General features: G+C 41.9%; 1 protein-coding gene across 1 annotated transcript in view; it reads left to right on the top strand.

The window, feature by feature from the left end:
- Positions 1–2,590, top strand: part of PIK3R2 (phosphoinositide-3-kinase regulatory subunit 2) — a 131,263-nt gene extending 128,673 nt beyond the window's left edge. The window contains exons 15-16 of the mRNA XM_069216406.1: positions 2–172; positions 1,622–2,590. Coding sequence (XP_069072507.1) covers positions 2–172; positions 1,622–1,811 — 361 coding nt within the window. The 3' untranslated portion in view covers positions 1,812–2,590. The remainder of the gene's footprint in view (position 1; positions 173–1,621) is intronic.
- The last annotated feature ends 13,579 nt before the right edge of the window (positions 2,591–16,169 follow it).

Raw genomic sequence — 16,169 nt, forward strand, 5'->3', positions numbered from 1 at the left:
GCCAATATTCCCTGATGGACGAGGAAGACGATTTGCCTCACCATGAAGAACGGACTTGGTACGTGGGGAAGATCAACCGTGAACAGGCGGAGGAGATGCTCGCTGGCAAGCGTGACGGCACATTCCTGATACGAAAGAGTAGGCTGAAGGGATGCTACGCCTGCTCGGTTGTGTGAGTTACTTCGCTGGGCAGACAGTTTGTCATCAGTGCATTTAATCTACTTACATCTTGGAGTCATTCCATCTTAGAAGTGATAAAATCCATTGCCTTGTTGTCCTGATCTCTAAATTTGGTTTATTAATTTGAACACACGGAAGACTAGTATGGTTCCCCAATCAAAAGACATTATGGGCCTCATTTCGAGGCTCGCAGTCAGGACAGGCACTGCTGTGGCAGTTCGACGGCCACATGAAGATCCCAGCGGTCAGACTGTCAGGATTCTGCTGTCTCCGCTGGAGACCGGTGACCCCAACGGGTTTACGGCGGATGGAGGTCGCAATCAGCCAGGGCGGTGCTGCATGCGAGGCCGCCCTGCTGATTACGACCTCATTCTCCGCCAGCCTATTCCGGGCAGTTTTATTACCATGAAAAGACTGGCGGAGAACAGGTGCAGGGAGCCACAGGGGGGCCCTGCACTGCCCTGCCCATGCACTTGGCATGGGCAGTGCAGGGACCCCCCCTGCCCAGCACCATTGCAGTGCTCACTGTCTGCTGTGCAGACTGTGAACATTGCTAAGGTGCTGGTGCACCCTGTAGGCGACACCATTGCCAGTGACTCAGTTTCGACCCGGAGACAATTCGGCCTCCAGTTTCCTGCTAGGCTGACGTCTGGAAACCTCCGTTTCTGCCCGTCAGCCTAGGGGGAAACTTGTAATAGGTTCGGCGGGGTGGTTGCCACTACAACTACAGCCCAGCTGTCGGGCGTTTGACAAACGGTTGTTCCTGTCCACCAAACTCATAATTAGGCCCCATTTGTTGAAAGGTCTGAAAAGGTCTGGCTTGATTACACATCATTCTCAAATGCGGGCAATGTACAAATGTTGAATCCTCCACCACATGGAATATTCTGCATCTGTAAACTGGGAAAAGGTGCAGCAAGGAGTAAACGAATAACCACAAATTGTCGTGTTTGCTGCTGTTCGTCTACCTTTACAGGTAGACCAACCAGCAATGCTGACAAGCACCCATCCCAGGACTACACTTCATTTGTGAACCATATTGGCTGAAGCTTTGCATTTGAATTACATTTTTAATGGTAACATTTTACCAATACTAATTCTGTGAATCTGGATTGTAAATGCTCGCTTCCGTTCTATTTTCTGTGCATCTGTTAGTTGAATGTAGGTGCACAAAGGTATTTGTAAATCAGGCCTCTGTGGTAATAATAAAAAAATTATTGCCAGTTTCAGCATTTACACCGAGTGAAGGGTATGCCACCTTCATGTCAGTGAATCTATGTTGGATTCCCGGTAGTTAAGAACTAATGTCACTGAATGTCATAGCAAAGTCTCGAACTATGACTTCGGTTCTGACATTTGCTCTAAAAGAAGCATGCCAGGAACACTGACTCTGTGCAATTCAAGTTATGCCACTGAACATTTCCTGTGTTTCATTTCCTAGTGTTGACGGTGACACGAAGCACTGCGTGATATACAAGACGGCAACTGGATACGGCTTTGCGGAACCATATAACTTGTACGCGTCGCTGAAAGACCTGGTCCTGCACTACAAACACACATCCCTTGTCCAGCACAACGACTCGCTGAATGTCACCCTCTCCTACCCAGTCCTGCCTCAGCCCTCTCGATGAACACCGAGAGCTCACCACTGTGGTACAGGCGAGGCAGCTTCCACCACCGGAAAAGCAATGTCCGGCTACCATTCTGGGCTTTGTGTTCCACCACGATGGCAAACACTTCTTGGCTCGTTGCGCTTTCCACCGTGTCCGAACATCGCCAGCTTCACATCTGCAATTGATGTTTTTTGGAATATTCCAAAACCTCATACTGCATTTATGTTTTTTGGAATATTTCCCAATGCTTTTACAACTCCAGGATGTTCCAGTATGAAAGTTGCAAGGCTTTGAGTAACCTGCTCATACGCCTGAGCTAGAGTGATATTCACGCATAGCTGCAGTTTCTGGCTCAGAAGTCATTTTTGTTTGAAGAACAAAAAAATGGAGATGCCTTATAGGAGATGGTTTTGCATTCTCAGCTGTTCGGATGGATATTACATGTATTAGGGGTACGCGGGGAAGGAATGTGGGATGGCTCAGGGGAGGAGAGAGTAATATCTGGGTTTCAGTGCACAACCCCAAATCCACTTGTGTCCTGTCCCAGATTTACTCTGACTCATTCGTAAGCCGTGGCTCCTTATAGATTTATTTTTAATGTACACGTGCGGATGGCGTAAATGGCAGCATTTCATCAAGTTGCTTCTTCCTCTTGGTGCTGGTTTTCTGTTCATTAATGCAAAATAAGCTTTTTTTCAGACTAATTTCATGATTAATCTCCAGTTCTGAGTAAAAACCTACTTGTGTAAAGGAAATTATTTTTGAAGTTTTTTAAAGTTTTTTTTTTCTTTTTCTTTCTATAAAACAAGACAGTGTTTAGTTTATATACAAAAATAAATGCATGTTAGCCCGGGCTCGTTGGTGGACATGGGTAAGGACGCACGTGAAGAGGCGCGTTAGTCTTGGGTAGTTTTGGACTGGTTTGTCCAGTAGTTACCATCACACGATATTTTTAGTGAGCTATGCTTGTGCATCTTCTACAAGTAGCCGGCACACTCTGAGAAGCCTATTTTGGAACTCAGTGGTTTCGTAGCGTGATAAGGTGAGAGCGAATTTCACCTGATGGGTCGTTAGTTTGAATCCTGCTGGGGCGATTATCGATTAATGTGATGGCCGTTCTTGTACCCTCCGTGCGATTACTTGTCCTTCCGGTTCACATAGAGGCCTGAGCGACTTTAAATATATGGGTCAAGCCCAGCAGCAATAATAGTGCACATTTGCTTGTAATTTGAGCTGAATAAGACACCATGGAACTTGAAGTGCCTTCCCAAACATGTCTTCTAGGCACTAGCAAGCAGTAGGGCGAATTTGCACGGCCGTGGGCGGACACATGATCCAATTGTTTGTCATCTGCTGCTTTTGCGCAGAGACTTTGTTCTGGAACCCCGGTGGTAGTTAAGCCACTACTCAGAACGTAGTAACTCACTCGCATCCCTCAGTTCTTAGCCCCGCCGCGCTCGAGTGATCATATCACTTTTGCCCTTAGGTTGCCGCTTGCTTTCAACTTGAGTTCTTCCCATCTAGGTGCGCAAGTATTTTGTGTGGAGAAAGTTGCCCACAGAAGGCCAATCACGAACCCTAATTAGGAACAATTGAATAAAAAAAGATAAAATTCCCTGTCGTAACATTTGGACCAAAAAAAAAAAAATAGCTCTCTTCGTGCCTGCATCGTGCGTCCCTGGCGTTCTCGGGTCGGGCAGTGTTGCCTTCTATACAACGAAGGTGCCCACAGTATATACATATATACGCAAATGTGATGAACATTCACCTGTTAGCTTTGCATTTTATCAGCACCTGCAGAAAGGGTTAAATGAGGGCTTTTCTTGAACATGCACAAGAGTCGTAGACAACAGTGCAGCGTTCCTGCTTGTCTGTGTTCTGCAGAAGATTTCAAAACTAATTTGTGCTGTTCACGCGCAAAAGTTGCCCTTGTTACAGGAAATGTTTTCCAAAGTTCTGTAAAGATGATGAAAAAAAAAGCCTTTAATCATGCAAACTATTTCACTCTAAATGCACTAAAATTATATGTATTTTTTTTTTTTGCAATCCACAAGTTTTAGTTGTAGATATCCACTTGTAGATTGTCTGGGAATGAGGAGGGTTATCCCTTGGATGACTCACTGGTGTTTTGGGGAAAATAATCCTGATTTATTTGTCTTTTTTTGGAGTTTGGGGCAGAGCGCTGCAGGGTGGGGTCCACCTCACCAATTCTGCTTTGAACAGAAAAAATCAGAACAGGAGTGTTATCAAACTGTGAAAAGCGATGTCTGGGTGGTCGCAAGCTGCAAATAGGCCAAATGAAGGAGTCTGTTTGTTCAGGCTGTTGTGGAATGAGACACGACTGGTCTTTGGAGACTTGGGACTCTTTAGCACATATAAATGTATATGCATGAGAAAAAAAAGAAATATATAGCTATATATCAGAAGACGAACATATACGCGCAGTTGTAATCATTAGTACTGTAAAGACTGCCTGTGCTTGGGCAGAACTGTAAATCTAGACAGCTTGGATTTTATTTGTTACTAGGACAGCTTTGTACAAGGAAAGGTGAGCTATTTCTTAGAATGTCTAGTTTTGATGTTAAAGTGGCCTTTGTGTAAAGATTTTAAAAAAGTGTTTTTTCATTAGCAAATTCTTAGTTAATTTAAATGTTTTAATCTTTCTGGAAGCAATGGAAAAATTGATTAGGGGAAAAAAAACAGTGTTTGTAGTCCGCAGACTGGCCCCCGCTTTCTCCTACGCCTCTTAAACAGATAATCACTTAACTTTGAACAGCAGCATTTGCATATTTTTTTCCTAATTGTTTTTTGATTTCTCCACTTCTTGGTTGACAGATTTAAAAAGCATATATTTAAAAAAAATGTGGTAGAATTGTGCTACCTGTGTAATTTGCATAGATTTGCTGAGCTGCTGGTTTCCTGCGTTAGTCTTTCCTAAATTTTCTGATCGCTGCTTTAGCAAAGGATGATGTCAGCATTGACGGAGAGGGGTTGGCGTTTCATTATTATTCAGCAACGTAATATGTTAAGACAACTGTCACGTGAGAGCGTGTTCGGTCTTTTCCGCTTGAGCCCAAACCTCCCATCCATACTGCCTGGTATTGTCACATATTGCTTCAGAACCCCTTGTTGGCATATCCTGAAATGCGTGATGGAGTCAGAACTTTTCCAAGTCTTAGAGGGTTCCCTTAGCAACTTCTGCAGTAGTTTATTTTAAAAAATATAATGCATCAGGCATGTTTTATGGCAGCAGAAGAAAACCTGGCTATGTAGCAGTTTCTGAAATTGCCCGTTGCTCATACGTCTGTTTAGGCCACAACGACAAGTTACTTAAGTAGCTGAGGTCCCAAATGGCAACAGAATGGAATTTTCCACGTTTTTAGGTCAGAACAATGGATCATTCTATGCAGTTTTCTTAAACATGCATTTCTAATCAATTCTGTAGGTTTTTACCAGTGTAGGTAAAATCTTTGTTTTTAACAGCCAGCTTGTTGAGGCAGCCCAGTCCTTGTTTTGCGCTCCGTGCAAGTCTCTTAAATCCAACACTTTGTTAATTCTGTGTTGAGGACACTGTGTGAGGTTGAAATGTAACCCCAGTGGTTGTTCCTCAGTTTAGCATTACAAAGGCTTTTATTCACTTTTGGTGGTTATAAAAAGGCACCAGGCACATTTTCCCATTATTGTTTGATCTTCAAGTCTCTCTGGCCTTTTAAAAAAATAGCACCTATCAAAAGCTTCTCCGCACTGCCTTTGCCTTCTGCTAAGCCTAGATGTGAATAATATTTCTCATGAGCTTTTCAAAAACAGTTTGGGCTTCCAGAAGGATTTTGGAGTGCAAGCATGGTGTTTTAGAGAAAGACAGAGCATTATTTTGTTCAAACAAGATTTACCATGATTAAAAAATAACTCTCACAATCATATGTGGGATTAGAGTCCAATAAATTGTCCAAATTCCAGAGATCTTGAGCAGGTTTCGACTCTGGAACACCATATTTTAGGTTAGATGTGTTTTTTAGAGACACCATATCTCTCATTGCTTGAGATTTATTTGTCTGCACCAGAATGGTGATGGGAATTACCAGAATAAAGAAATGGTTTTTTTTTCCCTTCCCACTATTGAAGCCGAACATTTAAGAAAGAACTAGCACTTGGGTGTGGGTAGAGTTAGCAAAGACCGGTCAAATGCAAATTTACCATTGTTCTGCAGTTAAAAAATGCCAAAATTCAGGATCTTCAACTTGGTTGCTGAAATAAAACTTTTCAGACTACTGTTATTCAATTTTCAGAAAAATTCCATTCAGAATACTCTTCAAATGCCCTACATTTAGCCCAGAATTTCACACAAAAATCTGACTCTACATCCTAAATGTCCATTGTACTGAAAGATCGTGTACAATATTTGGTATTAATGGAAATGAAACAGTTCAGATAGCTTGGCAGACATTGGTGTCAATGTCTGCCAGTAGAAATGCCCAGACAGGCTTCCTGATGCCACCCTGTGCTCTTGGCTTACCCACAGCTCCCAACGTAATAGTGGAATTTTAAGTCTCCAAGTTAGTTTCCACTTCTATCTTGAGAAGAGAGAACTGATAAATGTTCAAGCATTTCTAGGTATCATGAATTGAGTATGAATCCCTTAATTTTTTTAGTTGGTCTATTGGATTTAGAAGACTTTGTTTAATTCCGCAGTACTATATAAACATTGTCTTACAGATGGGGTGTCAAATACTAATGAGCCAAGCTAACTTTTCATGATATCCACGTGGGTAAATTCCCATATGATTGTTCTGCACGTAAACATTTACAGGAGGGGTGTCCAGTCCAGGCCGAGATCAGTGTCCGCTTTTCAGGGTAGCCACTGATTATCTGTATTAGTATTATTTAGATTAATTGTAAACAGATGTACCTTGTGTGGTGATATCCTGAAAATCTGTTATGGATCCAGCTCTCGGGGACCAAATTTTGATGCCCTTGGTTTATATCCAGTGGTGCATTCTCGGTATCTCTTTCTGCGTTTCATTTAATCATGTACTGCACAGCAAATATTGTCAAGGCCATCACATTATGCATTACGTCTGTTTAGTTTTTCCTGATTACAATATGAATTATTTGTGATAGTCAAAGTTTTGCTAAATTGGACGACCTCAGAGTTTCAGAAGCATTGCCATTTGAACTAAACAGACCGACCTATTTTCAAAACTATGGTTTACGTCCTACAGATGATGAGTAGATGGTAGGGAGCCCAGCACTGAGTTTCTTCAGTTTTGTTCCTAGAGGAGTGTTTGACATCTTAGCATGCGCAATGATGTATCTAAACAGTGTGCCAAAGCATATGTTGCGAAACATTTGTATTCGTGCCTGACCATAATTGCTTGCATGATTGGCTACAGGTATCAAACGGACTTCTACAGTTTCAAAACCTTTTTTCTCAACTATGACAATATCCTGCTGAATGATAATGCGACATTATAGAAACTGCGCACTGTGTCACTCTGCCCCACAGCACGCAGTTAATTCTGGGCTCTGGGTGCAGGCCAAGCACTTGTGCAACCTCTATGCAACCGCTACCTGGTCCTTATATCATAGTGCCCTGAGAAGACAAAAAAACTGGGTTGAAATACCCTTTGCTCCCCTTGAGCAGTATGTATAAAACAACCCTACAAGGCCTAGACAGTAGTAGAAAATGGCATGCACGTTTCTATACCCATTTTCCTATAATTTAAAAACAACATAATGGTCAAATTGCCAGGGTCCAGTAATGCCACCAGCAGGTTCTGGTGCCATTTACAAACCACTTCAGCTTTGTGTTTTATCTTCTTGACACCAGAACCTTACAGTGACATACAGGATCATAATGTGCAGCTAAAAATGTGACAGCCTCTAGATATTATACGGTTTATAGACAAAAGAGCTGCTGTTGCATACAGTAGCCCTCCGATTCCATTCATCGTCGTAATTTACTCGGGGATATGCAGCATGTCCTCCGCGGCTGCACCTGTGGCAGATTTCGTGGATGTTTTGGAGTTTAATTGGCATATAATAATTATAAATGGGAATTATTTACATATTCAGTGTTTAGCCTTAAAACCTGATGCGATTGAGGCTCTTTGGGGCTGGAGCTGTAACCGTCCATTTGAGAGGTCACCCGAGCCCTGGGTGGAGCCGTTGGGCAGTACTCAGTCACACGTTATGTGTTGTTGTGCATCATACAGCAAGAGTACGTTTTCTAGGATTTCCAGAGTTTGGAAATTTGTCATTCTTGGGAGTGATGTCCCTTTTTGAAAATTAACATTTTGATAAAAGATTCAGGTTAGTAAATATTATCAAAACTATTTCATATATAAACATTGAACTGTTTCGTACAGGACTGTACCATTGAGGTTCTAGTGTGTGTACCCATTTGTGCACCCATTTGGTCTGTCTGTTCATTCAGACATTCACTTGCTAAAGATATGACATGGAGAAATGCCTCCCCAACATATACCATCACTCCTCCATCAGTGGCCTGCGCTCATTTATGCTGTGGTACTGGGGGGATGCGTCCTTACCACACTCGCCGTGACAATGAAAAGCCTGTGCACTGTAAACATATTTTAAAGAGCTTGTGAATTAAAGTAGGTGTGGGAACCCTGAGAAAGCTCTGCACGTGATGGTGGAAGAGATGATGTCTTGTCACAGGTCCCCGATTGGTGTAAGGGAAGCGGCGGTGCAGATTGCATCACTCATGATATTAACTCAACTGAGTTCTGTCGTTCCTACTGTCAGGTATAAGAGAACGTTCATAGCGTTCACTATGACCATCTCCAGTTTTCCCCAAGATTTTTTTTTACAGTCAGTTGGGCTTGTTTTTATGGGCCTCTTATTTCACTGCTTTGTAAGCCGCTCCTTTCTCTGGCTTCATTGCAGCACAAAAAAGATTTTACGAGATGTGAATCTCATGGGAGCCTCCCTCTTATCTAAGAATGGAGCTTCTAAAAAAGCACTGCACGCACAACAGAGGTGAATAAATAAAAATTAAACATAATGTAACAAAACATTCTTAAATGGCCGAAAGATCTACTGTACAAAATAGACATCCTTGAAAATGCTTGTAGGACCAAGCTGAATTGCCCAGGAGTCCATTTCACTCGGCAGCTAGGAAGTTTATAGGTATTTGTGTTTCAGTAGTTCTTTCTAGCTAAGTTCATATATCTGTGCGTTGTGCCTGTATTGTTTGCACACCATGATTGCGCACCTTGAGTTACCGTTAATATAATAACCCCCCCCCCCCCCCCACACCAGATATCAACCCTGGTGGTGACCAACATTGCTTTTTAGCCATACCTTATTTCAACTGTATCCTCATTGTTCAAATAGCACCTTGAGGAGGGGTTTCTTGTATTTTGGTGCTAAGTTGTGAAAACCTCAGAGAACATAAAATATGTATCTTTCCACCTTCATATTTGTTTAATAGTTCAAACATTGTACCCCATGGACTTTGTGTGAGGAGCTGGAGAAAAAGTTCTGTGAAAATGCCTTTTGCTGGAAAATTGTGGATTTGCTCATGCACAGTTTTTGGCCTTTATCTGAGCTATGTTAAACATTTTGTAGATGTCAGATATATACGTTTCTCCCCACGCATGAGCTTTATGTACGTTGAAAGCCAAAGAGAGGTTTTAAGAAGGTCTTGGGTGATGTGGCTTTTAAATTCTGGATGCGCAAACCCTGAGATTTTGAAATCCAATGGCCTACTTGTCTGATGTAGCAAACAAAGCTCCCTGATTACCATTGTCTGTTTCCAGTTGGTGCCTGACATTGCAGAATTGTATTTCATAACTTGAAGGCTGCTGCAGTTGGGTCTTGAATCTATACTTGCGCAGTTAGGAGGATGCGGTGCGCAACCAGAGGTCCTTAATATACATTGGGTTTGGAATCTAGGGATAAAGATTTGGTTCCTGTGTGAGAATACGGACTACAAAAACAATAAATCAAAAGTGTAGCCTATGGAAGAAAACATATATATATGCCTACACCTAATCTCTCCATCAAGCACTGGTTTTCACTCACAGTAGGAAAGGAATTAGAATAAAAATGTAACCCTGTCTTTCAGGAGGTGGGTCTAGATGTGAGATACGGATTTTTGTACAGGTGGACACAAAAAGTGGGTAGATATATTGCTGTGGCTTTTTCCTGTCTACAGTGTTTGGTCTATAGTTTTGTACTATGTACTAATGAAGTGTTCATTTTGACTGAGAGCCATTGTTATGCATATTGCCAGTTGCACCCTAATCGATTTGTTGGCCAAAGAACAGCCATGATGAAGTTCCTGACCCCTCCAGGTAGGAGAGTGTATTTCATTTGGCTACTTAAGTGTTTCTGATGCCTTAAAAAAGAAGTGCACAAGACCCTAAAAATGTCTTGAAATTAGCACTTAATAATTCTCATTTTGTACCCATTAATTATTGAAAAGTGGCAATCCATGACTGACTATGCCAGCATCCTTCGTACTAAAATGAGCAAATAACCAAAGATTCACTTTTGCAAAGTCAAATATGTGATTAGGTCCAGTTATTGAGTGCAACATTTAAGTATTTCCTAGTAATGAGAATGCTTGGAGGTTTGCCAAGTAGGTGGTCCGCAGCAGTGGTCCGGTTTTATGTTTAATCATGGTTTTGAAGGCAATAGACCAGTGGTTCCCAACCTGTGGTCCGGGGACCCCTGGGGGTCCGCGAAGCCTTCTCAGGGGGTCCACGAGAGCCTAGAAAATTAAAAAATATTGACAAATATTGACAAATTAGGTCCCCTGCTTCCAGTAATGACTCAGGCGGGGGTCCACAGATTCCCATGATGATTCAGTGGGGGTCCCTGGGTTCCATTAATGTTAAAGTGGGGGTCCACAGAAATCAAAAGGTTGGGAACCACTGCAATAGACAGTTCATAAACGGTTATTACATTGAATTCATATTTCCACCCTTGACAAACTTCAAAAAATTATTTAAAACAATTATTTTATGCCCCTAACCAGTAATCTACTTTAATGGTCCTAAAATGCAGTGGTTGGGTTCTGCGGCCTTCAGAAGGCACTTTTCCTTTTGATAAATGGATTAGTAGAACATGTTCTCCCTGACGTTACCAATAATGTATCCATTATATATGTTTTCCAATTTGTTTGTAAGGTAAGAGCATCCGGGCCCCTGTGTCGCGAAAGGATGTTGTTATACCTCTGAATTATAGATTTTAGCCAATGGGAATGCTGAAACTATTTTATACATACCTTAAACCGCCGAAGGACTCCCAGTAATCATAACCTCAAAAGGTAATTGTGTTCTGTACTGAGCATCACCTCGGAAGTGCCCTGCATTGGGGTCTCAGAAGTGAAGCACAAATGCCTCCCTCTTCTGAGCAACGGAGTGTCAGAGTTTTCAAGATGAAAACAATGTCTCATCCCTTCATGAGCTGGTAAATATAGTATATTTTTCAAGAAGTGGGGGGGACATTGTGAAGGTCGGATGTAGGTTGGATGTCGGATGTAGATGTGAGGGATGCCACGTGTTTGGTGGCTGGATGTCGGGGGTGTGAGCTCCCTGGCTTAGGCTGTTAACGCCTGCCCGAGGGCCCACACATAACCCTGAAGCCACCAGGCAGAAAAGTGTGTTGGGCAATCCCGTTATACTCCGCAGTTCACACTGGCAGCCCTCGAACTCAAAAGGAGGCCAGCTGGTCGCACACTGACCAGTGCATGTGCCTTGCCGTCCCTCGCTCTGAGAAAAATAGTTATTGTGAACTCTCCCAGTGCTGGCCCAGCGGGGCCCAGGTCAGCGACTCTACTGCCTTTTCAGCTAGAAATGTCTTTTCAAAACTTCTAACATTCGGGAATATCTTTTGAGAAAGTGGTGAGCGGGTCACTCATCGAGTTGTGTCCTGAGGCTTCTTTAATTGAAAATAAGTTGTGCTTCACCCTTTCCAGGGGGGTGGGTGGGACCACAGCAGTTCCAGTGGGATGTAATAGTTTTTGGTTGAATTCTGATTCTGGTAATACTGTATGGTCCATCTTTAGTGCATTCAGGAAGTGACCTTTTTGTCCAATAACTGCCTATACATACACATGTACTTCTTTTGAGGGGTTCCAGCCATTTCTGAACCTGCAATGAAAGTTGTATACAACCGGTGAACATACGAATTATATGTGAGCGCCCGATAACCATTTCATCAAGCCCAGTGGGCTAAACGTGCCTGAAAATAAACTACAAGCATCTTTTTTGGGAGTTTTCTTTCATTAATTTTCATTTGATAACTTGAGATTCTGATATTTCGTTTTTTCGTTACCCTGCAGTCTCCCCCCGCCCCCCCCCCCCCCCCCCGTCACTTCTGCAATTCTCTCGGTAATGACCAGTCTCTCTTGCGGTGTGGAACAGCCTTGGTGTCCAGCCTGACAGGACTGTTTTAGACTTCCATGGAGTGCTTGAATTTTGTTTTATCAAAGTAAGCATGTTGTACAGTATTGCAAAAGCTAGCTTAGAAAATGTATTGAATATTTTTTCTGGTACTGTGATATGTTGTTGGCTGAGGGGACTTTCACTCCCTCTTTTACTCTCCAATTACCCCCCCCCCCCCTCCCCCCCCCCCCCCGCCCGGAGCTCAGTATTCAAGCGCAGTGGCCGGTAACATGGGGCTGCCATTGAACCGAAACATTGCTTCTCTTACGGTGCCTGACTGGATCTGTTTTAAAATGACGTTTTCTTTTGTGGCTCTCGCCAGAAAAGTCAAACGGATCATTTTAAAATGACGCAGATCCTTTGGAATAAGCTAGTTTGATATTTTTCCTAAATGCTTTAGAAAATTGCTGTTTACACAATTTGATTAACCAAATAGAAAAATATATATTTGAAATTTTATCAGCCATGCTCTGCTGTACAGTAAATGAAGTAGGCTAGATTTCTTCATTTCCACTGACCTTGCGCGTAAATTGTATATATATATTCCAGAGCAAGGTCACGTTCTGGTGGGCGAAACAGAAACCTCTGGTTCAAAAGTGCTAACCTCATTCCGTTGGTAAGAAAGTGGGGGCCGGAAAGTCTTGATTTTTCTTTCTCTGATGGAATGTGCCCCGGTTCCAGACTTCACTCAAACAGCATCTTAGACGCTGACAACAGTATTTTCACGATGGGCAAGAACATGGGAGGCAATGTTACCCAAGTTCTGAATACAGAAAGGAGAGGTTCTTTTGTAAGAAAAACATACGTATATATAGTCGATATTAAATCGCAGAGGTCTTTGACATAAAACGTGCTGTTCTCTGTTCTTTCATGTGTGAGTATCGTACAACTGCAACTCGTTTTCCATTGATCAATTGAACTTGGATAATCGATATCGCTAGTTTTCTAGTTGCCTTCAACACCAGTTGACATCCTGTCTCTGTTGCAAATGTCGACTGTTCATGGGGCCTATTAACGTTACACGCTAAACCCTTTTAAGGGACATGTTTCCTATTCAGATAGGTTGAGTAATCTCTTCAAGGGAATATGTTAGCTTGATCGTCCCAACATCTTGCTGGATGCATTACTAGTGAAAAACTGTACCCGCCGTTTATTTTTCAGTACAATCTGTTATTTTCTGATCATATTGTAGGATCATCAAAATCAGTTTTCTGTTGGGTCCATCTGCTTTGAAAGCAAAAACCGGGAATTTGTTCCTGAAGGGTAGTGAATTGCCTTTGTTTAATGTAATCTGATTGGCCGATGTTGACTGCCAAGCACGTGCACCTGTTAGAACTAGTAGTCATGTTACACTTTGTCACCTTAAAAAAAACTAATAAACCGATGTCCGACATGTGAAAATCAATCAGCCTTAGAAGGCAGGACAGTTAAAATCACTCTGAAACATGTTTGGCTGTTTTATAATTCATAGCATTATCTGTTTACTGGTAAAGCAATGGCTTCTATTTCCAGAAGCATCATTTGATTAATTTTAGGAGGCAAGTTGTAAAAAAAAATCCTGTAGCATTTAGTTTTAAGAACTCATAAACGCCAAAGTGTCCTCTTCTTTCAATATCAGCTCTCTGTTGTTAATGCAGCGTTGCATTAAGCGCATCTAAACATTCCACACCTTAATTTGTAGAGCAGGCGTCCCTCCACCCTTGAACCCAACCTAAATGCATCAGAGCCTCGTCACGGCTTTCAATCTTCACCCTTTTTCGCAGGATGAGACTAATTTGATTGGTTTCACTACACTTCGTAACTTGCCCCAGCTATCCCAGTGTTGACTTTATAAAAGATGCAAATTCCCTACCCACTCAGTTGTTGTCCATGATTCTATCTGTAAATTGTCTCTCATAATTCGAGGTCTCTGGTGCACAACAGTGTTTCATCAGCTTTTGGAAGTAAGTTTAGATGCACCGCTTCTGTTGTACGCTGCCTCATTCGTATCCCTGGTTTTGTAGGCGATCAGTCATTGCACAACCAATGTACGGCTGAAGCAGTGTAGCATGATGAATACAATGATCAGTGCAACCAAACTTCCCTTCTAGGGATTAGTTTGACTAGCCTTTCTCAAAATTCCCCTAAAAGTTTGTTCAGTGTAAAAACTGATTTTGGTGATCCATGCTGAACTGTGAAACTGAAGGCAACTTTTCTAGAGCTTTCCCTCAAGTCGCCTCTCAGAATCTTGTTGATAAAATATTTAGCACTACACATCAAAATGTTTGTATTTTAGCATTTCTTTCCAAGGAGGTTTTTTTAATAAACCACAGATGGATGTTTTTGCTTCTTTTACACTGAGGCATTTTATCTCGAGTGAGCATTGCTGTGCGCTCCCATTGAAATATTTCTTTTTCTTTTTCTATTTTTTTTTTTTTTTTTTTTTTTTTTTTTTAGATATATGCAATAAGTACTTTATCTTGGCATTTCATATGTCTGTTGCCAGAATTAGTTTTTATGCTGTTTCTGTTAAAAAGTTTACTAATGTAAACCCAGTATTTGGTTTAAAACTGGTACTCTAAAATACATTTTGTATGGTACATTAAAAAAGAGAAATAAAATGAATAATAATGTTTTCCTGCTTGGTGTTTTATTTATGTGTGGCTGAGATTAATTTTAAATCCTACTGTGAGCTTAACATTTTATTTCCTATTCTATTTGGTGCAAGTGCTTTACAGGGAGCATTTGTATTGTAGCACAAACATCTCAATTTAGTAGGTGCTCTGTATTGAACGTTATGATAAGTGTGGGTGTGTGGCGGAACTAGTTGAGAGACCCTGGGGTGTGAGAAACTGAGACTAGACGTATAATGAGCCATATCAGAAGCTACAAAATTACATTGGATTTTTGCACTGTACATATTTACAGCTACGTATTTACATGTTTCAATAGAGCGACGGGAAGGCAGATCTCCATGCCAAATGTGAGGAACTTAGGGCCTGATTTTGAGTATGGCAGCTGGTCTGTCGTCTGTCAATATGGCAAAGGTTATTACCTCTACCACCCTGGTGGGACTTCCTCACATCATTTTGCGATCTCTGGTGACACTGCGCAGATCTCAATGACTTCAGGGAGCTATCGCTACAGCAGCTCTTCTGAAGGCAATGAAAGTTTGCTGAGGGGCCAACATGTTTAAGGTTGGCATCAAGCAAACTTTTTTGTTTCACAAAAACAAACTGTCAAAGCTAGAGTTTGATTATGGGTGGCGGGGGGACTGATACCTTTAACACCCCAGCCTCACTTTTAATTTTTTGAGTTTGGACCGCTGTTTTCCGAACCGTGATAGTGTGCTTGAGTCAGACTAGATCTGGTAGACCGTATGACAGACAGGATCATCTGCCACACATGTGGCGCGCCGGGGTGGCACCTATGTAGGACCGCAACATCATCATTGTGACCACGATGCCAACCACGGACGCGGAGTCGACCAATGCCACCTGACAGCGAGCAAGCATACTGCTCGAAGAAAAATCTCCAGATCCAGTCTGATGCCTGGGGGGGGGAATCTAAGGTAAAGAATCTGCAACAAGAATATGTCTCTACCAGATAAATCGTTACCGAAGGTAAGTAACTTGTTCATCAAAATGCTTTTGTTTCTGTGATGGGTCTTTCTGTTAACTGTTGCTGGCCTACAGTACTTTTCCGTCCAGTAGAGCTAGCACACATACTTGTACATATGGAACTTTGTGCAATAACATTTTATATCTCTATTATTTTCCTTATAAATATATACCCTTTTTGTAGTAATGTATCTGTGTATTACTATACCCCTATTGTAGAAAGAAAAAAAAGCTTTCAACTCCCTCCAGTGCACTACTGTCTCATCCTAACCTCTTTCAATGTTTCGTCTACCTTCACTCTGACTCATCCCAAACCTCCTTCTACTACTATGATCGCCTATGTAAACTTTTCTGGACTCTTT

Source organism: Pleurodeles waltl, chromosome 12, assembly GCF_031143425.1.
Source record: "Pleurodeles waltl isolate 20211129_DDA chromosome 12, aPleWal1.hap1.20221129, whole genome shotgun sequence".
Classification (NCBI taxonomy): Eukaryota; Metazoa; Chordata; class Amphibia; order Caudata; family Salamandridae; genus Pleurodeles; species Pleurodeles waltl.